The following is a 22,866-nucleotide window of genomic DNA, read 5'->3' as shown; positions in this document are numbered from 1 at the left end:
TCTGTTGAAGACTTGAGCAGGCAAGGAGAGCTTGCCTCTACCAGGGAGTCTGAACACCTCTGGTTTTGACTGCCTTGTGGCAACTGGAGATGTAGAGGAAATTCGGCTTTTCCTACCCTGGTCTCTTATGCCTTGTTCAAGCAACCAGGTGGAAATGGAACAGAGTGGAATTTGCTAAAGCCTAATGGAAATTGTAACCAAAGACACAACTGTGATTGACCTTTCTTAGCGAGGAAACCATGTATCTGAGCTGTAGAGAAACAAAAGTCAGACAAGCAGGTGAATTTAGTAGTCCAGGACTGGCTGTGGATTCATCTCAGGGGAGGTAACTGCAGAAGTGGACTTTCGATGAGTGGTTAGTGGTGGTGATGTGATTTTAAGAAATTATGGCCAAAAAAGAGAGGGTCTTTTGAAGTGTCTTGTAATCTAGTACACGGTTTGGATGTTTGCAGCTGAGTATGGACTGGATAATGTAGAGTTAAATCTGTCTGGAGTTTTGATCTGGAGAAACTGGGGAAATAGGAAAGAATTAATTGTGTCTTAGTTGGAGAAAGTAACATGACTCCTGATAAAATATAAGGTAGGTTAAATATAGGGAGTCCTGTGGATGCTGAGACTTGGGTACACAATAAAACCCGAGGGTCACATGCTGACCCTTCTTCTTTGAATTTTATCAAGCTGCTCAGTGAGCAGAAACATTAATGGAATGTTGATTCCTGTGGCTTTGTGCCCACAGTTAAATTCACTGGTCTTTAACAAGAGGTAAACATTGATTCAAGATTTTCCTTCCGTTAGAATAGGGGACACACACACAGACACACACACACACACATATTGATAGTGGATCTGGCAGTGCTGGGCTTGCAGTTGGACTCCCATCATCTTACAGGTCTTTTCCAGCCTAAATTTTTCCATGATTCATAGTCACATGAGGAGCATGGATGAATAAGCCTTACTTGTTTAGGAAACAAGGGTAAAAAGAAGTCAGCTAAGTAAAAGAAAATTCATGAGGACAAAAGAAAAACATATTCTAATATCTAGTCAATTTTATAGTACATATACTATGTATCTGATCTAATATAACAAATACTAGTGTCAACCAAGATACTTCTAGTGTCTTTTTTTTTCCTTCTAATTTTTATGGGATTTAAAAAAAAAAACCCACTCATCTATCAATAGTTTGGCTTTATATTTTGTTCCCTCCCAAGTTTCTTGTGGACTTATCAGTTTGTTGAGTGCCTTATCAAGTATTTTGAGACCCTCTGATGTGAAGAAGTATAAAGTCCATAAAAGACAACCATTAAATGCTGTTGATCAGCTGCTGGCTGCAACACGAATCTTCTGCTGTGTACTCTGTGTCCTGAAACAGTGACGTGGTGGGAATACACAATCGAGTTTATGTCTGTGGGTGGGGAGGCTTTGGAGCAGGGTTATCTGCTTTTGGACTGTGGTCCTCTGGGGAGTTCAGAGATGTGCAGAGCATCCATGAGTGCATTTGGAATTGCAGCCTCTCCTCACCAGGTTGTGCCCTTTTTTGTCGAGATATGTGAGCAGAATTTCGGAGAAAGACAATTCTATAAAGACAGTCTTTCTGAATTTAACCAGAGGGCTTGTAATCTTGGTTGTTTCCTGGTGGGATGGGAAATTAAGAATGGCTTGTGTTCCCATCCTCTCCAGCTGCTGGGATGTGGTGGTGTCAGGGTGACAACTATGGGGAGAGCCTGGCAGGTTTAGAGGGCTTGTGGTGTCTCCACTTTTCCAAATTGGAGAAGAGGCAGGGTGTTGGGGGAAACATAACACAGTGAGATGAGCTACAGTGAACCCTTTGGTTCCCAGGGGTTCCACAATGTCCCCTGTGTTACTGTCTGTGCCATGATGAGGAAAACTGGGCTGAGTCCCCAGGCAGAGAGGGCTGTGGGAAACCAGGGAGATTTTATGTAATGCTCAGGCTTTTCTCTGTGTCTCCTGCTGCTTGTAGCGAGGGCATCTCCCTTTGGGTAGGAAAGCAAATTTTAAAAGTTGACATTTAGGCTTAAGAATATTTGTGATGGATTCAAATAAATGCTTTGAGCTTAAAAGTGTTAGATTTCACAAAATCTAAACTTTTATTTCTCCTATTGGTCGGCTTTTAAATATTTTTAAATCTGCTTTTCTATACATAATCCAATAATCTCCAGATTATTTTTTTCTAAATTCATGCTTATAAAGGAAAAAGAAATACCATTTTTTTTTTAGTACACGTTCCTAATTCAATAGAATAATGTTTGCATAATGTACATTCCAGTAGTGTGTAGCTCATGCAAACCCCATATCATTTTATGTGAAAATGAATGTATGCACCTTAGTATTATGTCTGTAGTTGTCATAACCATTCATGGCTATTATGAGGAAAATTTGTAACAATATCCTTAGTTTTTTTTCCCCACAAGAACTGCTGAAAGGAACATTTCCTATAATTTCTATGCAGCAATGATTGTTAATAGTTATATTTTAATAACTTTTTAGCACCATTGTTAGTTAGTTAGTTAGCTTTTTAGCACCAGTTAGTTCCATAGCTGCAGTCAAAATAAAATTGGAAACTAACTGTAAAACCAAAGAAAACACTGAAGATTACCACAGACCACAATTTTAGAACCTCTATGAAGGGAGAATATTATTTCTGAAACAAAATTAGGAATGTTTACAGTGTCAATGAACGTAAAATCCCACAACATTGTGTTTAAGTAAAATGGGTATTTCCTTCTCTGGAAATGCCTTACTAAAAGCAGGGATGGAAAAATAAAACTATTTTAGGACTAACTCATGATGTGTTGGTGCCAGTCCATGCATATGAACTGTAGGCACTGACTGAAAGAACAGATGACTGAAGCGATATTTAAACCCGAGTTCAGCCTCCCAGAAATACTCCCTGCCCATATTTTGTATTTGCAGCAATGGATGCTTGTTACTAGGATGTGCCAAACCCACCTATTTGCATTTTTAGTAGACTGCCACTGAAATTCATAGAATTATAGAACGGTTTGGGTTGGAAGGGACCTTAAAGACCATCTTGTTCCAACCCCCCTGCCACGAGCAGGGACACCTTCCACTAGACCAGGTTTCTCAAAACCCTCTCCAACCTGGCTTTGAACACTTGCAGGGATGGGGCATCCACAGCTTCCCTGGGCAACCTATGCCAGTGCCTCACCACCCCCACAGTAAAAAGCTTCTTCCCAATATCTGATCTAAATTTGCCCTTCTGTAATTTTGAACCCATTACCCCTTGTCCTGTTGCTACATACCCTTATACAAATTCCCTTTCCATCTCTCTTATAGGCCCTTCAGGTACCTGTTTTGTATTATTTGAATGTGTAAGTCCCTTTGGCACTCATCATGCTAAATTTCCATATCACAGTTAATATCCACACTCCCAGATGTGATGTGGCACGTGGTCTTCTATGAGATGTGACGGGTGCAACCTGATCTTCCCCAGCGGCTCCTGACACTCTCTGTCCCTCATCCCAGTAATGCTGCCTGTGCTCTGCAAAACCAACTGGGACCTGTCAGGAGGAAAAAGTTACTTATCTCAAGTGAGAGAGTTGTCATCAGTTTTGGGCTCACATACAGTTTAGCATTTAACACTCAGTTTGCAAGTTAATTTAGGGTCGATTCCAAGATACATATGAAATAAAAATCAAACATGATAACTTGACCAGATGTTTTGAATAAATGAATCCTTTCTAAATTGTTAAAACATTGGTGCTTATATCAGTATTTTGGGGTGTAAGAAGCTGCTTACATTACTAGGAGTTATCCTGTTTCATCATGATTTCTTTTCTGATGCCCATTTTGATTTCAGTTCCCTCTGAAATGTCACGATAGAAGTTACCACCACGAGCGATTGCTGTGTAACACATGGAGGATTTAATTGTACTTTGCCACTGACAACAGCCCTGTCTCTCTTCTTCTCTTTTCAGAATCCAGTTTTTTGTTGGGAAACGCCCAGATTGTGGACTGGCCCGTAGTTTATAGTAATGACGGTTTTTGTAAACTCTCTGGATACCATCGAGCTGACGTCATGCAGAAGAGTAGCACTTGCAGGTATGCCCACTGTCTGTCTGCTGACACTTGATGCACTTGCAATTTTATAATCTGCTGGGAAGAACAGGGAGGTTTTGGAAAAAGGATTGGTCTAAGACAGGCATTGTCCTGCAGAAACTGAAGTATTAGAACAGGCTTTAAAAAATGAAAGCAGCAACTTATCCAGAACATGGCAAAGCACTTTGAAATTTATCCTGGCTAGTATTGGTAATAATATGCTCTAGCTAATGATGCAATGAAGAATGGGTTTTTAAGTTAACTAGTATACTTCAAAGACTTTTTTTTGCTAGGTTGTGCTGAATTCTGCTGTTACCATGCCAGGAGGCAGTGGACTGTTCTGTAGCCCTTGCTGGCCCTTGTTATTAAGCACACACAGAGCACAGTAATGCACAAAGTGCATCTTTACTCCCAAGAGGGTGATTAAGCTGCCGATATATTTACTCTAAGCATTGAAACTTTATGGGTTTTTCCTTTTGTTGGTGGTCTTTCAGGAGCAAGCAGCTGTGATTTGTGGTCAGACATGCATCTGCACCTTGTCTGCTGCATCCTTTAAAAGGAGATGCTTTGGGGAAGGACTGAATCCCTGATGCGTGTGCGTGTGCATGTGAGCAAGGAAAATAAGGAATGGCTGAGATACAAGTTTGTGTAGGTTTTCTCTTTCTGCCTTCAGGGACTGACCAACTCTAGGCACTGGGAGGAGGGCAGTGTATGTCTGGAAGTGTTCAAGGCCAGGCTGGATGGGATTTTGAGCAAATGGGTCTAGTGGAAGTGTCCCTGCCCATGGCAGGGGGTTGGAACTAGGTGATCTTTTCAAGTTCCCTCCAACCCAAACCATTCTGTGATTCTGTGATTCTATGATCTACAGTCATAAATTCTGGGAGATGAGTGCTGCCATACACTGATGATTGGCTGATGCTGGGAGCAGGGTTGACAGTGAGCCTGTCCCTGGTTGGCAGTCATTGCTTACTCCAGAAAGCAACATGTGCTGATGTGTAGTCACTGCTCTCACGTGCAGGGAAGAGAAGGAAGCCTTGAGAATCTAGGATTGCTCTGTGCAGCCAACTGTCCTCTGATGGGAAATAGACAGGAGATGGGCATGTGCTGCTGAAATGAAATATTCATTCACACAGTAGCAACAGAGTCGATATACTCAGTGGGGCTGAAGGAATAGCCTTATCACAGCTGCTGGATATTCATACATGCTTTCCCCTTTGCTCTCTGCCATCCTGTATATTGAAATAAATTTGCTGTGAGTCAGCACATTCATAGCCTGTGCACATTAAAATAATTACAAATATAAAATGCCATTTTAGGAAAGTGTTGAGTAAGTGAAGGTTTAGCAGTAGCTCTCTGATAATGACTCCCTTGTGCCCATGGGTGCTTATTGTGAATGTGATAGTCTCCTGTTACCATTTATAAGGATCCCGTTTTGACCACATTGAAATAGGTCATACAGGTGAATTGTGCAGATGCAAATCAAGGAGGAATTATCGGTTTGTAGCAAAGATTTTTTTTCCTTAATTTTCATTCTGTACATCTACCTCTGGATTTTGGGGAGCTCTCTCTACACTTCAAAGAATGACCAATACTGTTGTGTCTGTCTCTTGGACAGGTTGGATGGGGCTTGGAGCAACCTGTTCTAGGTGTAGACTCCATGGAAGGGGGTTGGAACTGGATGATTTGTAAGGCCCCTTACAACCCAAACCATTCTGTGATTCTACAGTTACATATGCAGATTTTTCCTGCTTCTTAGGAGACATCCCACTTTCAGATTAACAGAGAGCTGGACAGATTTTCAGTGTGGTCTGACACGCAACATGCAGCCTTCCAGAGCAGTGTCTTTGGAGCTGCTCTCTAATGAGAGATACCAAAAGGAAAATGGTCTTGAAAGCCAGTGTTGCCTCCTAAGGCTTACTCAGTAGAATGTCATTGGAGGGTTTTTGATATCTGGGGCTATTATTTATAGTATTTTCTGAGTCAACCTCACAGTCCATTTTGCTATGTTATGCCCAAATTATACATTTTACATAAAAATTGCTTTATGTGTAATATTTGCTTTACTGCTCTGTGATCTGGGATGAGAGTGCTGTGGTACCATACCTTTATTGCAGGTTTTGGAAGGGTCTGCTTTTACAGCTTTTCAGTGTCAAAAATTCAACTAAATTAAAAACACAGATAAAAATTATGTATGTCCACCCCCTGATTCCAGTTACTGTTATTAGTGATCATAAGTGTGATAAAGGACAGTTTATAGTTTTTGCAATGTTTGGTAAGTTTACCCCTGACTATAAGTGCCTTCAAATCATCTTTCAACCATGCTTTTCTCCTGGTATTCCAGCAAGTATTTGCTTTATCCTTCCTACCCCATACCCTACACTGGAACTGTTCGTATGTCATGTAGATGTGGTATTTATGGACATGGTTTCGTGGTGGACTTGGCAACGTTGGGTTAACAGTTGGATTTGATGATCTTAGAGGTCTTAAAGGTCTTTCCCAACCTAAATAATTCTGTGATTCTGCGATCATTGTATTCAGTCTTCAGGTGGTCTTGGCTACTACAGATCACAGGGAGGGGAGGATAAACTTAAGTCACTGGAGGTGTGAGTGATATTTGTTCCAGTTCAGCCATAAGTTAGTCCTGTGACAGGCTGGTAACTCTTTTGATTTTGCACTTCTCTCATCTTTGTAATCAGCAACAATGGGCCCATTGGCAGGAAAATCACTTAGTACAAGTGCCAGTCTCCCTAGTTTCACAGGCACTATATATGTGTGTATATATATATATATGTATATTTATATATATACACCTTTTAAGGCACAGTATACATAGAAGTCAGGCTACGTAATATTGGGTGATGGGAGTTGATATGTGTTCTTTCTGAGTGCACATGGCACCCAAAATTGCATGTGTAGCTTGGGCTGATATATAGAAAAATTGATGTGAGTGAGTGCTAAAATGAATAGAATTTTTAGGTGGAACAACTCATGTGCTTGTGAAGCATTGCTGTGCCAAATGAAAATGAGCTGACAGTCCAGGAGGAACAGGGCATCTGCGACATTTAACCTCTATTTAACCAAACAAACTTGCCTGGATGTGCATCAGGAAGTCAGCCAGCATCCAGGAAAACTACTGGTTTCATGCCCAGTGTTTTCTAAATATTATTGCTTATCAGTTAAGCTCTGTGTTCTCATCCAGCCTTTGGAAGAGAAGGCACCCTTTGAGTGGCTGGTTAGTGGACCTACCCTGTCATTTTACACTTGACATTCACTCCAGACTTTGCTTTGCTCACTCTTCCTTGCACCCAAGATTTTTATAGGCACTGTTTTCTCTGAAACACTTGGTCAGCATCTCTGCTCTCCCTTGTTTTGATTTACTGCCGTCACAAGTGGGATTAAAAAGAGTCTGCAAGGGGAATCCTGGCTCCAGTGGAGCTAGTGGCAAAATTCCCACTGTGTTCAAATAAATTGTGTTTTGCATGGTGGGTACAGTGTGGTGGGCTTGAAAAAAGCTAGATTTGATACTGAGATGGCACCACCGTGACCTGATTTTTGTGTGTGTGAGAAGGCCTCCTTACTGCCAAAGCTGTTGCAAAGAAACCCTGCTGAGTGTGCCAGTGGGACCCAGGGAGCTGCACTGTTTCTTCTCAGAAATGATGTGTGCTCTTCACCTTGCAGGCTTTTGAAGCTATTGAGGTGTATTTGCTGTACCTCCTGGGTAGATGTTTGTCTGTTGCAATCGATGCCTTGAACGCTGTAAATCGGGTAGGATTGGATACCTTCTGTGCTTCACCTGTCCTGGATAATTCCTCTCAAACAGCTGTTGCTGCCTTGGCACGCGCTGCAAACCTGGACCTACTCTGGTGCCCGTGCTCTGGATCCTGACAAAGGACAGAGGAGCACTAAATGAAGCTTTGGATGAGGCTTTTCTGTTCAAGGCATGCTTTCAGAGGGAGGTGGGAGCCTAAGCATCTTAAATGACAACTGTTCTACTTTAAAGATGGGAAAAATATCTAACATTGTGTCTTTCTCTGAGTATTTCAGTAAGTCTTGCTTCTCTTTGATAACCCTGTTTTCTACGTAGTGAGATTCCCAGTAGCAGAGTGGGTTTGATATTTATGTCTTGTACAGTTTGCACTCAAGGCACTCGACAAGCACTAAATAACAGAAAAAAACATGAGGCAGAAAAAGACAGAGTGATTGACTAGAGAAGTAGGAGTCCCTCCATGTGTACAAAATAGGACAGACTAAATTAAATTAAACCTGTGATAAGCAGAGATCTTATATAACTCGTACAGTGAAAGGCTCTGAGATTCCTTTTGTGCTGTTAAAAATTGCCTTCTGAAAAATGTTTTTATTGTTCCAGAAGCCTTTAAAATGTCTCTTTATATGTGAGTATAATATATGATTTGGGTATTACAGGTTTACTGCAACCATAAGCTGCCTTTAATTTAAAACATAAAGTTGATTGATCATGTTCAGCAGCAGTAACTGGTATCGTCCACCTCTCTACGTCAAGTAGGATTTGTCATTTTAACACTAATTAATGATGACTTTCTGTATTATAAGTCATGTAAAATCAAGCACTGCAAGAAATTCTTGCTATTTTTTCCTCCAGGACTATGTGAAACATTGTTTTTAAGTCTCAAGAACACAAAAAAGAGATGCATCAGTGCATTAAAAAAGGCACAGATTAAAAAAGAAATATCAAACTCTTTTTGTTGTCATCTCATGTATAGATGTATAAAAGATTGTCAACTGAAATTGGGAAAGAAAGGCAGGTCATTTGAAAATGAGCAGTAAGCTGTGTTTTGCATCTCCTTGAGACAACTGTGTATGTTAATGATAATCAGTTCATTAATGAAGTCTTGTGACTGGAGAAAACCATTTCCTGATGTCAGGCATTGTAGTGGGATCTCCACTGCAGTGCTGTCCCAAAGGTAACAGTTATGCCACACCATTCATAGAATCATAGAGCCATTGAGGTTGGAAAAGACCTCTAAGATCATCGAATCAACTGTTAGACCAATACTATCATCTTCACCACTAAACCACGCTCCCAAGTGCCATATCTTTGTGTTTTTTGAACACTTTCAGGGGCGCTTATTCCACCACATCCCTGGGCAGCCTATTCCAATGCCTGACCACCCTTTCAGTGAGGAAATCTTTCCTAATAACCAGTCTAATCAATAGAAGTCCCTGTGTTACCAGCGAAAAGGCACCTGTAGTAATATCCAGATGTTGTATTCATTCCCATGCCTTGTGTCTGCCTCCATCACCCATGTCAGGCAGCACCTTGTCCTGGGAACAGCCTCACTGCCTCCCTTGGTTGGCTGTGCAAAGAAAAGATTCATGGTCTGGCCTTCATTGAGTACTTTAATGCTTGCTGAACCAGTAAGCACTATGCTGTTTTATTGTTTCTTTCAGAGCAGTGGACATAAAATAAATGTTTATTGAACCTTTGGAGGTCTGTTGATCAATAGGAGAAGCTGCATTGAAACCACAGAGGCACTGATAGCTTTTCTCTTTCATATTCTCAGGGTTGTCTCTTGTAGGTTTCAGCTGAAGCCCAAACTATTTGTGAACAAAGAGAATGGGGAAAAAAAAAAGTCTGATCAATTAAAAGTATATTCATCCAAGTGCCTGAAAGCTTTTATCCCATGTTCCATTTTACTTCAGTTCTGTAATTGGGCATTTGCACAGAGCCGCCTTCGCTTATTTTTAATCCAGGAAAGAATGACAATAAAAGCCTGGCTGTTTCCTTACAAAGGCTTTCAAAAGTTAGGTCAGGGGGTTGGGTTTGCTTACACCAGCTGGAAGTCTGACCTGGAAAAGAATGCAAAGATGAGATGGTCAAGTGACAAGAAATAGCAGAGTTAAAATTACATTTTTATATTATCAACCTGGAGAGGGATGCATCTCTGAAAGCTTTTTAATATTTTCCACTAAACTATTAAAGAAATTCAGTATGCAGTAAGGAAAATGAGGACAAATTTGGTTGTTTGGTAGTAGTGCAGGCACAGCTACACATTGTATGTGTATTGTATGAGGCAACTCATACGCTTGCTACCCGTACTGAATTTTCAGAACGTTACAGTCATTGTTCCTCACTGTTTAAATCCTACCGCTATTTATAATGGGTATTTAGTAAAAGAATTCTGATTATCTTATTATCCCAGATGCATCTTGAGAAGATTAGATTTGTTACCGTCAGTTCAGCCAACAGCCTTTACCTGTAATAGCTTGCATTCCTCCTCCAGAAGGTTTTTCAAGAGGATTGAACAAAATTTGGGAGGTTTTAGAGGTTTTGTTCCATTTTCTCTGTTTTGACAGCAATCCTGCCGTGGCCTGCAGCTGTGGAGATAATGGTTTCATAAGCTGTCAGCTATTTTTCTATAAGGATATATAACCATATACCCTTAAAGATATGCTCAGAAAAAGCACTTAATGAAGCATTACGGTGGATTTATTTGCAGTCATTTACAGTAAGAAGGTGGTCATGGTTACTCACTATTGTTGGTGTCCTTGTGACACTCTAAATATTTAAATGAAGTGTAAATCATAATTAAACCTTGGTAAATGGCAGTTCACAGCGTCTCGAATGCCTAGGCTGTTTAAGGTGACTGTAACAAAATTGTTTGTCTAGAAAAAAAGAGAAACCTTATTTCTTTTTCAGTTTTATGTATGGTGAACTGACAGACAAGAAGACCATTGAAAAAGTCAGACAGACTTTCGACAACTATGAGTCAAACTGCTTTGAAATTCTCCTCTACAAGAAAAACAGTATGTATATATTTGTGTATGGTACTGGGAGTGACAAGGCATATTTAAAGTATATAACAGACTAAAATAAATTTTCATTTTCACGTATGGGCAAGTTGGGGCAAGATTTAGAGAAGAAACAGGTGTTTTGGTTGCCACAGCTCAAAAAGAGAGCTCTCTTTTCAGGACAAGCATTCAGATTGCCAGGAATAGTAGTTGTTCCGTGCTGTCTCAAGTCTGACTCCTTCTTTCCGAAATATATTTAGTTTTGAAGATTGTTTCCCTGAAGGGAAACTGACTGGGTTGAGCGAAAAGAAATCCTGAATGAGATTCCCCCACATCCCTTAGAAGACTCCCCCATGTCTCCACAAGTGAGAACCCAGACCCTGTTTGCTGCGAGTGGCTGCTCCCAGCAGTGTCAGGATGCCTCTGTGGTGTGTAAACCAACACATATGAGCTCTGGTGAGAGTACTAAATTTGGCACGTAGCCCAGGGATTAGTTAGAAAACCAGGGAATTTGTAACTTAATTAGATGCAGGAGCTGGCTCCCTTCCTCTTGGTGGCATTGGGTTTGCAGGAAGTTGCCAGAACCAGAGAAGACTTTTTTCATTTTGTCTTATCCATGAGCCGCTCCAGTCACATTTCTGTTCTGCCTCTCGTGTGGGCTGTACTGCTTCTGGCTTATCAACTTCATAGCACATACTGAGCAAAACCCACGCTGTTGTGTGGTCTCACACTGGACTTGTGCAGTGTGGACATCTTTCCTGAGCTGATGGTTGTGATTCCTGCTGTTGTCAGTGTAAATGAACAGCCTCCTCCACTAGCACAGACCACCCTCCCAAGATAGAAAGCCAGAACTGTCAGATGAAACATGCTCCAGAAAAGCAGGTTACTCTACCCTGAGCAGAAAGAGCCTAGTTGATTGGGTTAGTGGCTGTGTCAAGAACAAGCCAAGAACAATCCTGATGGAGATGTTTTCTTCAGTTTGGCTTTCATTGCCCTGCACAGGGTGCAGTTACTGTGGGGCTGGGGAGCTTCCTCCCCCGTTCACCTGCCTGGAGCCCAGTACCTGAGGCTGTGCTTCCCCCTGGATGGGCCTTGGTGCTGGCAGGGAGCACCTTGCCAAGCTTATGCTGGAGCTTTTTCTTGCATACTGTGTCTGAGGGTAGGGAATGGTGCCTCAGGAAAGAGCTAACTGTGCCTGACTGCCCCATTTCACTGCAAACTCACATAAACCTTTCATGACATTGAACAGAGCATCCTGGATACCTCCTCTTATGCTTTACCTCTGTTTTCCTTTTTTAGACTAAGTCTTCCTCTATGTGTACTTAAGCAGCAGGAAATGTCATTAGAGTTCTCCAATTCTGCCTACTGCAAGGCATTTTAGTCAACACCTTAATTAAAAAGAGAAGCAAGAGCGGCTCTGAAGTCCAGCTGTTCCTGCAGGTGTCCAGGAGAGCCCTCCAAATGACCTCTTTGTTTCCTAAGCATATGGATGTATCTGTTCTACAGATTTTCTGCCTCTCTGCCCGTTTCCTGTGCGGCTCACCTGGATGTCCCTTCACAACAGGGGAATTTCCTGGAACAGACTCGTGTTGGGTGTCTTTGCTCATGGTGCTGCCCAGCACTGCCATGTCTTGTGTTTGTGTGATTTCCAAAGGGGATCCCAGAGATCCTGTGCTGTCCCAAACCCTGGCTTCTCTTACTAAAGAGAATCTTGCTCTAGGATGGGCCATTCCAAAAGTAAATTCCTTTCTATTTTATTTAAGTATGAAATGAGAAAAGCCTTCTCTTGGTTACTGTCCTGTAACAAGCCAGATGCTTTTTGCTTTGCATTGTGAATTGTCTGCTGGAGCTCGTTGATGCTTCAGAGATTTATTGACCTGCAGTTGCCATAATAAAATCTTCACCTTTGCCCAGATCTCCAAGCCTACACTTTCCATAAGTTATGCAGGATTACAGAAGGACTTTGTGGAAAAGTACTCAATATTTCTTTTCAGGCTTGAGTCAGTTCCCATCCATAACATCTGTTGTCAGCTTTCTTCTCCATCACCCGAAGCACAGAACTTCAACCTCTCACTAATGCTAATAGACTCACCTTTTGGCTCTGGTTCAGCAGCTGGTGTGCTCAGGGTTTGCTTCCATTTATCATAATCGGAGCCTGGCGGAAGAAGGTCCTTCAAGAAACCGCCTGCTTATCCTCCAGGATGAATATTGGAGCAGATAACAAAATGTATGGTATGAATGTACTTCTGCACAGTGTAGACAGGTACTCTGTGTGAGGGCTTGTGTTTATCACCTACATGGAGATTGCAGTGCTTTCAGAGCACCCTCCCATCCACACTTTCAAACCGTAGGTCCAGCGGTGCTGCGTACTTTTGATAATGTGGCACAACCTTTTTTTCCTTACCTATTCCTTTATGCTTTTGGCAGAGGGAGATTTTGAGGTTTTCAGGTTGCTGTCCCATGTTCTCCAGCCGATGTTCTCCAGCAGCATCCTTACGACTACTGACTTTACACACTCCCTTGGTGTTTTAACCCAGCCTGCAGGTTTCAGGTTCAGACCTGAAAGCTTGCTACAACTTTCTTCTGCTTTGCTGCATTCCCTCATATATAGGGAATATACCCTATATACCTCTACCCACACAACTATTCAGCAACCCTGTTAAGCACGCATATGTATATATATGCTCTCTCTCTAATGTGTATGTATTTATATGGTAATACTCAGGAAAACTCTTTACCTTCTTTTTCTCATTTTGCTGCTTCTGCAGCAGTAGCCGCCTTGCCTCTGTCTTTGATTTTTGTCAGCACTGGTGGCAGGGTATTTTGCCTCCTTGCTTTCAGAGCTTTTCAAAAGATGCCTATGGGTTCCCAGGTATGAGTGCAAGTAAAGTATTTCTCCAGAGAGCTGCAGCACTCTGTTTTAGTAGTTATAAAAAGTCTTTTATCTCAGGTTAGCAACTGGGAATTAAGGTAATCAAGTAATCAGCATAATGGCTTTGGAATTACAACAAAAAGCAGTCCCACATCTCTCCATCATCCAGTTTACTGGTAGTAAGTTACTGGTTTAATCCCAGTTGAATTTCAATGAACCCTTGTGGATTTTAACCTTCCCCACAGTAGTCCTAGCCCAAATGGTTTTCATTGCCCTCTGGGATCTATCCTGCAGTTCCTGGCACAGCTCCCGGACATGGTGCATTAGAGGGGATTTGGGGGGGCCAGTGGTGCCTGTGTGGGATAACAGTGGGCAAGCAGCTTGTCTCAATGTGTCAGCACTTAGGCAGCTCAGGAGAAAAGCCATTCTGTCAACTGGCTGAAAGCACATCAAATCCCAAAGGTAATTAGCTGGCTGTGAAGGCATTTACAGTGCAGCGTGTGTAGGTGTGCGTTTGGGAGGGAGGGGACACGGAGCTTTGCTGGATGGAGAACATCTGACATTTACATCCCTGCAGGTGAACAAGGTGTTTCTGAGAAAATTGCTTAAAGTGTTCTAGGATTTTACCCCTTATGGAGCAGACCTGCATGTACACAGGGGGCTGCCATGTGTGTTTCAGCCTGGAGCACCAGTTTCAGCTCCTGAGCACCTGCAGGAGCCTTGTACAGACAGTGAGGATTTACCAAAAGCCATGCTAACCACTCCAACTCTGAGGGCTTTATTTTGGATCTTTATTTGATTGAGTGGTAGGATTTGAAAAATACTTGGTTTTATTTAAAAAACTGAGTAGAGATAACCGTGGTGGAAGAGTGCTGCACTGGGCAGGGCAATGAGGAGGTGGAGGTATGACATGAAATGCAAAAAAGAAATCAAGTCTTCTGGTTTGTCTTGGTATGACATTTAGAGTCCAACTCAGCTCTTCTCAAATATTGTAGTAACATAAAATTTGGAGCATTTCACAGTATAGTCCATTATTTTGGATTTGATAGCTCCATAATATATGAAGAAGGAATCAAAGATACCATTCACCTGTTTTTTCTTGCCTTTTTACCTTGCAGACACAAAGCTGGTGAGACATGCTGGGAAAAAGCAAGAGCAAGAGGGGAAGAATAATATATTTTATTTTAAAATGGAGATTTATAAGTCCTGTTATCTCTGCTTATCTTCTGGTTAGATTAATGCGGCTGTGAAAATGGGAATATGTTGTTTTCCTTTGAGGAAGTAAAATTGAAAGCTCTGGAAGATGCAGAAATATTGACATATGGTCCTTAACTACATGTGTATTACAATAGCATGTAAATGATGAAGTATTCTGTGTATGGGCTGGGGAAAGTTTGTGCTACACCACATTCCAATGTCACTTTTTTCTTTGCTTCAGGAACCCCAGTTTGGTTCTACATGCAAATTGCACCTATAAGAAATGAGCATGAAAAAGTGGTTTTGTTCTTGTGTACTTTTAAGGATATCACTTTATTCAAACAACCAATTGAAGATGATTCAACAAAAGGTAAATATGAAATACATTATTATTTTTTAAATTATAAAAGTGCATGCTTGAGCTTGGACCTGTCACAGGGATATGCCATGTCTGTGATCTGTGTCTTGAATTGAGGAAATATTTTGTGACCTGTCAGAGTTTCAATGTCACTCTCCTAAATTGTTTAAAATAAAAAAGATAAATCACCGTAAGTGGAAATTCCCTGCCAACGTTTTTCCAGAGTCACAAGCCTTCTTTTCTCTTTGTAATTTCATTATTTCATCACTACAGCTGGCACTTGCTAAAAATTGCATGGTTTTGAGTCATTTGAATGCTGTGTTGTTTTGGGAGACCTTTCTGTTACAGGACTGATATCTTCTTTTCAGGAAAAAAAATAATTTCAGCTCCTCGTGATGAGACGTTTCCTTCCTTTCTCACTCTTGGAGGTGAAATGCAAAGGAAACAACCTGTTTGAGTCCTCTATTACTGTTCAGGAATAACAGTGGGCATTGTGCTTGTTACTTATCAGCTGCTGGGGATGATGTTTGTTGAAATGCTCTCGTCACCCAACAGCCCATGGCCAGACCTGCAGCCTCACAGAAGGAGGGAACTAGTGGGAAAGGTGTGGAGGATCTGGCAGCATCCTCTCCTTTAGTTACAAGACACGTGTCCTGTGTCAGGTTTACATGTGTATTGCTTTGAGTAAAATAATGCACACCTCCATAAAGAAGGACATTATCCACATCCTATCTTCTCTTGGAAGTTGCCTCCTGATGATTAATTCCTGACTGTGTTTTTCTCTTCACGCTTGAAGAAGGCTTGATATCTCACTCTGAGCTGTGTGTGCTCTAAGATGTCTTCTTTAGAATAAAATTGGTGTCATTTGAATGCAAACAGCATTTAAATTAATTTCTTATTATCTAGATAGTACTTATTATATGTGTTTGGATAACTGAAAAGTCAATTTATAAAGCCAGACATGAAACGAAAGGCCCCTCTTTGAGCTAACACCAAATATGACATTTTTTTTTTGTCTAGAGAGAGTATTATTCATTAAATTGTAAGATCCTGATGTAGGAATACATCCTCAAATATTGTAAGCTTTACTGCCCCTACAATTTAGTTAGCAACCTGCAAATGTTCTTTATTTTACTTTCAGCTCCATAATGTGGAATTTTTCTGCCTGGAATTAGTTTGAATTTTTTTTGATAAATGCCAGTTAATTGAAAGGACTTTAATAGTAGAGATCTGAAGCCATGGGACTGTCTCCTTGCTGCAATGTGTGTAATACACAGTGTTTCATCAAGGAAAAAGCCAGTCTTTACAACAATTCTCTTGTAGGTTTTCCTATTTGATGCTTTCTGGGGAAACCAAGATGTTTCTCACATGGAACCATTCCCCAAACCCCTGCATTCCCTGGCTCTGCCCCACTTCCCCCAGTACATAGTTGCACTGAGGAGAGTTTGACTACGACAGGACAGAGAAAACACATTGAAGGTGGCTCTCAAATGCAGAAATGATGAATGTTGCCTCCTTTGGATTCTCAGCCCTGGGAGATTCATACTCTGCTACCTTCCCTGGGGAGGCAGGGATGTGCTCCAGGAGCTGAGCTCTCCCCCTCCCCATCTTGTGGCTGAGGAGGAGCAGAATCCCCGTGGCATCCAGTGTAGGAACTATGTATGTTCCTGTGGGAAAGAGCAAAAGCAGTGAAATGCATAACTTGTGTACTGCTGTTCTGCAGTGAAGGGCACCATTAGTTAAAATGTCAGGTATTAATGATGAACATCACAAAATATTGTCACAGGCAGCCAGAGAAGTTTGGCTGTATGTTTAGAGAGCCCTTACTTTTGTCGAAGTCATAGTCTAAAAAAAACCAAAAAGCCAAACAGAGCATCCCAGAGGCAGTACAACCACATCTCCCAAGTGCCTTCAAGGCATATGGTTGGACCCTTAAGAATCTGCTCAGGGTGCATTGATTAGCATTGATTAGCATTGATCAGTACTTCCAACAAACCTCATAATTACAAACCACTGACCCGATTTTTTTCTGCTTTTGCATAAATTAAAGGTTGTCTTTTCTTGATATAAGAAAATCATATTCAAATATTTGCACCATTTTACTACAAGGGTGGGAAAACAGCACTGTTGCGTTACCCTTTGTGTCTCAACTGTGTGGATCTGCGGGATCCCACGGCACTGGAATCACAGTGTTTTTGTGTCAGACATGGTGCTATGAGAGATACATAATTCACTGTCCCTGCAGATAACATTACAGTGTGCTTAGAAGCTGCCAGGCCACTTTCTTTTTGAATTATGAGAATGGTAAACATATACGTTACAATTTAGTGGAGAATTTCTAAAGTTTTGTAAAAAAGCATTTCAGTAAAATACTGCTGCTGAGTGCTGGGATTTGTCATTGAAGGGGCTATTTTTTTTTTCCTTTTTAAAAGAAGGATATTTCTTCAGAAATTCTTCCAGGACCACGCAATACATAATACATAAGTAACTATGGTGCAGATGAGTTATTGTGTATTACTTATGGGAGCAGTAAATTTGAGATAAAAAATTCAACAGAAATAAAATATTGATGCCATTATGCAATAATCTCTCTGTACCAATACATTTTGCACTGTTCAAAGGTGTGTTGCTTTGTTGTGAAGTTTCAGTATATCACACTCCTATGAGGTATTTAAATCATACCAATGGATGTATCTACACTGCAGAGTGTCTGTATGTCCTGACTCCTGGAAATATATGGTTGGCTCTGCCAAATCTGCTTGCAGGGGCTGCAGTGTGGTTGGCATCTCATGCAGATCTTACAAGGAAACAGCAGTTTCGGGGGACAGGGAGTGATGCTGAGGATGCAGATCTCTCAGAAGTGTTGAGGAGCTTGTCAGATTTGTGAAAACAGGACAGACAAATGAAATAGTTGTCTTACTACAAAGCAAATTGCAAGGGTGAAGTGGGGTGTTGGTTTTTTTTTTTTTTTTTTTTGGTGATATGGGCTTAGAAACGTGTTTGTTTCAAGGGTCTACAAAAAACGCAGTTGACATCACGGGGACAAGCCCCGTGCGAGCAAAGGGAGTTAGAGAGGTCTGGGGCACTGAGACAGATGGTGTGTGTCTCTGCTTACCTGTGTGCTCACCATTTGCTGTGTTAATGCTGAAAGCAGGAGGAGGAGGAGGAGGACGGGGCTTTGCTTGCCGGAGGGAGTAAAAGTAATGAAAAATTTTCCCAGGTCACCCAGGAGACTGTGAATTTGCTGCAGACCAGAAAGCTGTTGAAACTTAGTGGACTGCAAGCAAGGCTGGAGAAAAGGGATATTTAAAAGCTACCTTCCTCTCATAAAACACAATGACAGAGATCAAACCCCTTGTTTTCTGAGAGGCTACAGGCAGTTGACACTAAAGATTGGACTGACTTGTTTTCGTGTTACTCATGCTCCTGTCTATTATTGCTGGGCGATGTGTGGGAGACCTGTGATGTATGGCAATGCAGCAGCGACCAAAAAGTACTGCTGTATCCTTGTAAATGGAAAATTGCTTTAAAAAGTGTCTAGCCAGTCAAAATTGTCAAAAGCCCCCAGCAACACAGGAAGAAGCAGCAAAGCTGATAAAGGAGGGACAGATCAGCTGCCTGGCTGATGTGTTCACTCCTGGGTGAAGGTGCCACTGGCAGCTGTGCAGGTCTGGAGGGTGGAGAGAACTCCCTCCATTGACTTGGTTTATGGTTTATGGTTTATAGTGCCCCAGCTGCTGAGTCAATGGCTGGATGAGCTGTGGATGGTGCCAGGGTGGAAAAGAGGTGTAAGAATTAGTGATGGGGCAGATGACGACACTCAGTGGTCACTGGGACAGTGGCTTATTTCCTGGTGAAGGAGCTGTGCTGTGTTTTCCTGGTCTCTCTTTCTTTCCTCCTCCTACTCCTCTTTGGTACTATGAATATTTGTCTGATCTGGATTCAATACCAAGCAGGAGGTCCTACCTGTGGAGGCAGAGGGCCAGATCCCCAGGCATCCTGCCTCAGTGCCTTACACAGAAGAGGTGGCAGGCCATTACAAGCATATGAAAGATTGTATTATGTATTTTCTTCAAGAGAATAAAACCCAAAGAATTCTTTTTTATTAATGTTTGTACCGTTGTCAGGTCACAGTTGGATGCTTTTATCAGCTTGCTGAGCTTTTATTCTGTCTTTACCCAATGGCCTTTTAAAAACATCTGAAGACTTTCAATTCTTGCAAAGACACACAGTGGTAATAGTCTTATGTTTATTTGTCAGAAAAAAATGAAGCCATTTTTCTGGGCTCTAACTATTAGAAGAGTGGATGGGGCCACTTAAAATGTTAACACCATTTGAAACCAGGAGTGCTGTAGATTATATTGAACAGAAAGTTTAAGGATAGAAAAAAAAAACCAGCATTTTTTTGGCTATTAGTGGAGTTTCACCTAGTTGTGCAGTGTTTTTATTCCCTTTGTTATTGTCAGTGAAGAAAATATGTGGCCTCTAGGTAAACTTGGATTTTTTTTTTTTTTGTCTAGGATTTTCACTATAAGTCTCTTTTGAGTGAAATATCAGGCTTGATACCTCTGGAGTGATTGGGAGGTTCTGGTGAATATTAATGGATGTTGAATTAGGATGTGAAGTTGTGTCCATGAGGCCCCTACAACTCAAGACTGTGTGCTGTTAACAGATGGGATCAGGAGATGGCACAGCAGGACCCTGAAGTTGCCTTTTCTTTTTCTTTTTTTTTTCTTTTTCACTTGGTAGAGCCAGACTTTGATAATCAAGACTGTCTGGGACAATGCTGTAATGCTTCCAGTGATATAACTCCTTATGGTTATATAACTCTATATAATGATACAACTCTATCTCGGAGTGTGACAGGGCTATAAAAAGTGTAGTAGTTGCAGAAATACAGACTTATGCTTGCTAATCCTTGCTAAGCCTATAATTCTGATCCTTTTTTATCTTTAATAAGGGCAAATTATTAAGCATATATAACTAGTTGCACATGGGAACTTTTTTCCTTGAGGGGGTATCAATCCTGGTGATAATAGGAGAAGTAGGTGGAGGGATTAGAGCATGAAAATGAAGTTTCTACCTTTAGCTAAAGCACAGTGTACCCTGTTGAATACATCACCTTGACAGTAATCCATCACAGTAATTTAGTAGGTCACAATTTTGATATCCTTAACATGTTTTTATTGCACTTCTCCATGGCTGTAATGATAAGGTTCTCAGTACTACAGAGACCCACCTGTTCTCATGCTGTTTCCTTTTGCTCTGATCAGCGGTTTCACTCCCCGGCACCTTCTGGGAGATCATCTGCATCTCTCCATTCTCCCCTGGGTTTAGATTAGCATCCAGGGACACCTGGGCTATGAGAAAGAATTTTGAGGGGGTGACAAGAGAAGCGGTCATTTCCCAGGTGGGTTTTCAGTGTCAAGGATAGACAACTCAGAGGAATGATGCTGAGATATACTCTCTTGGTATTTGAAACCATTCATTTTGGATAGGCACAGGAAGACCTTCCAAGGTTGCTTTTTTCCTATTTCTGCAGAACAAGCATCCCTGTTATTGTCTTCGGTGACATGCTGGGGGCATGCTGGTGCAGACAGTGCACAAACTGAATAGTCATGAAGAGATAGTTGTTTCCTGACTCTTAGGAGTGATGCTCCAAAGCATATTTTCTCTCCCCTGCCCCCCATCCTTTCTTGCTTTGCTGCTGTTGGAGACCCGCTGTGATGAAGAAGATGGAGTTTCCATATCCAGAGCTGTTTAGTTTCCTTCACAGAAATCGAATACTTCTCTGAATCTGATATTGCCTTTGGAGCCCTTTGTGTGCTCCATCAGTAATCCAAAATGCGCATTAACTGTCTGAACATTTCTGTAAGTTTAATGTGCAATGAAAAAGAAATCCCATTGAAATAAAACCTAACCCTGTGAGAGATTGAATTAAACTGGAAGCTGATCTTTAAAGCAGTAGCTGTTTGTAGAGGGATACACTTTTTATGTAGAAAACTGAATACTCCTCAGTCATATGTAAAATAATGAGTATAAATGCAGTAGAGTTAGAGTTTAAAAGTCTAATCTGTATATCACAGGGCATTACACTTCACTAAGTTGCTCTTCTGCTGAACCCATAAACTTGTGTGTAACTAAACCATCCCCTCCAGACAAGCATCCAGTATTGATTTAGAATTCTAAAGAGGCTGAGGATCCATGACATTACTTAATATTTTTCTTGCTTTTCCATTACACTTTAGGCTTTAAAGAAGCACCATATTTAAATTAACCTGAATTTAGCTTCTTGCAGTGGCGTCTTCTTACGCATTTTTTCCACTGTATTAAGAAAGTCCCATTAAGGCATTTACATGTATAATCAAGTCATCACTCCGCCTTCTTTTGATAAAGTAATTGAGTTCAGCTCCTTAAACCCCTGTCTAGCCTGAATTTGGAAGTCTGGTGATGGCAGATACATGGATATTTTAGCTGCCCTTTAAGCCAGCTCATGGGCAGCAGTGGGGATAAGGCTGTGGTGGCCTGGATTTCAGTCTCCCAGGTCCCCAGTCACTTTCTGCAGCCAGTACTGTGGCTGGGTGGGTGGCTGGGTGGGCTCCCAGCTAATTTCTCAGTACTGCCCATTGCTCAGCCTCGCCAAGCCTGGTTCTTACTGTTGTGTATACAAGGAATAGGTAACCTTTTGCCAAAGCAAAGCACATGCTGAATTGCTCATCTACCAAGATCTTTGGATATTTTTCAGAACTATTCTTTGCTAGGGATGTTCCGCCCACTCACCCCCCTGTGCTGGAGATACAATTTGCCTTGCTTTTGCCTCAGTGTCTGTTTTCCATTTAAAACATTTTAGTGGGTTTAGTGCCCAGTTATCAAGCGCATCATCCTGTGTGACTGCCCTCACTGCTGTTTAGCATTCCTCTGATCTTCCCGTCCTCTGGCATTTTATCAGTCATTTTATAAGGACTTTCAGATCATAGAGAAAAGCACTGAATAGAGAGATACTTGGCCACTGGGGTCCAGAAGGCTCTCAGTAATAATTTTTTACTATTTTCCACTGCTCCTTGTTTAAAACTTGCCAAGTAGCAAGTTCTTCGTCCATTTAACCTGTAATTTACTGAACAGAGTAGTCTCAATGTCTTGTTGAGAGTGTCACACAGTGTCAATTTGGAGCAGATTACCCTACAAGAGGTTTTGGCCAGTCTGTCTCTCAGGTGATTCAAATGCAGCACCAGGAGGAGGTGATGTGATGGGATGAGCACTGTGGCTGTGCCGACCTGGGAGCTGGTGGGTCCTTGGCTGCAGGTGGGAGCAAACCAAGGGCAGCCACTGAGATTGTCATCAGGTCAATGGTCCAGGTTACTGCCCAGCCCAACCCCAGCAAGGCAGCACTGGTGCAGGGAGCTGCCCAGGCTCATGCCTCTCCAGTGCACATCATCTGCATTTGGCTTGCAGCTTGTTCTGTCAAGGTGTTTGGCTTTCTTCCCGAGCCAAATTCATACTCTTATAAAATAATGAAATTAGCATTGGTGGGGCATTTTACATCTTTCCGTGCTGACTGCTATTCATTGCATTCCTTTCCTTTTCTGTTTTATTA

The 22,866-nt window shown here is 41.6% G+C and overlaps 1 protein-coding gene across 1 annotated transcript in view; it reads left to right on the top strand.

Annotated features, from left to right (window-relative positions):
- Positions 1-2,728: 2,728 nt before the first annotated feature.
- KCNH5 (potassium voltage-gated channel subfamily H member 5) overlaps positions 2,729-22,866 on the top strand; it is a 155,835-nt gene continuing 135,697 nt past the window's right edge. Inside the window, exons 1-4 of the mRNA XM_027637916.1 lie at positions 2,729-2,732; positions 3,957-4,080; positions 10,754-10,860; positions 15,156-15,284. Coding sequence (XP_027493717.1) covers positions 2,729-2,732; positions 3,957-4,080; positions 10,754-10,860; positions 15,156-15,284 — 364 coding nt within the window. The remainder of the gene's footprint in view (positions 2,733-3,956; positions 4,081-10,753; positions 10,861-15,155; positions 15,285-22,866) is intronic.

Source organism: Corapipo altera, unplaced genomic scaffold, assembly GCF_003945725.1.
Source record: "Corapipo altera isolate COAL_440 unplaced genomic scaffold, ASM394572v1 23, whole genome shotgun sequence".
NCBI lineage: Eukaryota > Metazoa > Chordata > Aves > Passeriformes > Pipridae > Corapipo > Corapipo altera.
The sequence above is the reverse complement of the archived record's forward strand: the minus strand, read 5'-3'. Positions and strand labels throughout refer to the sequence as shown.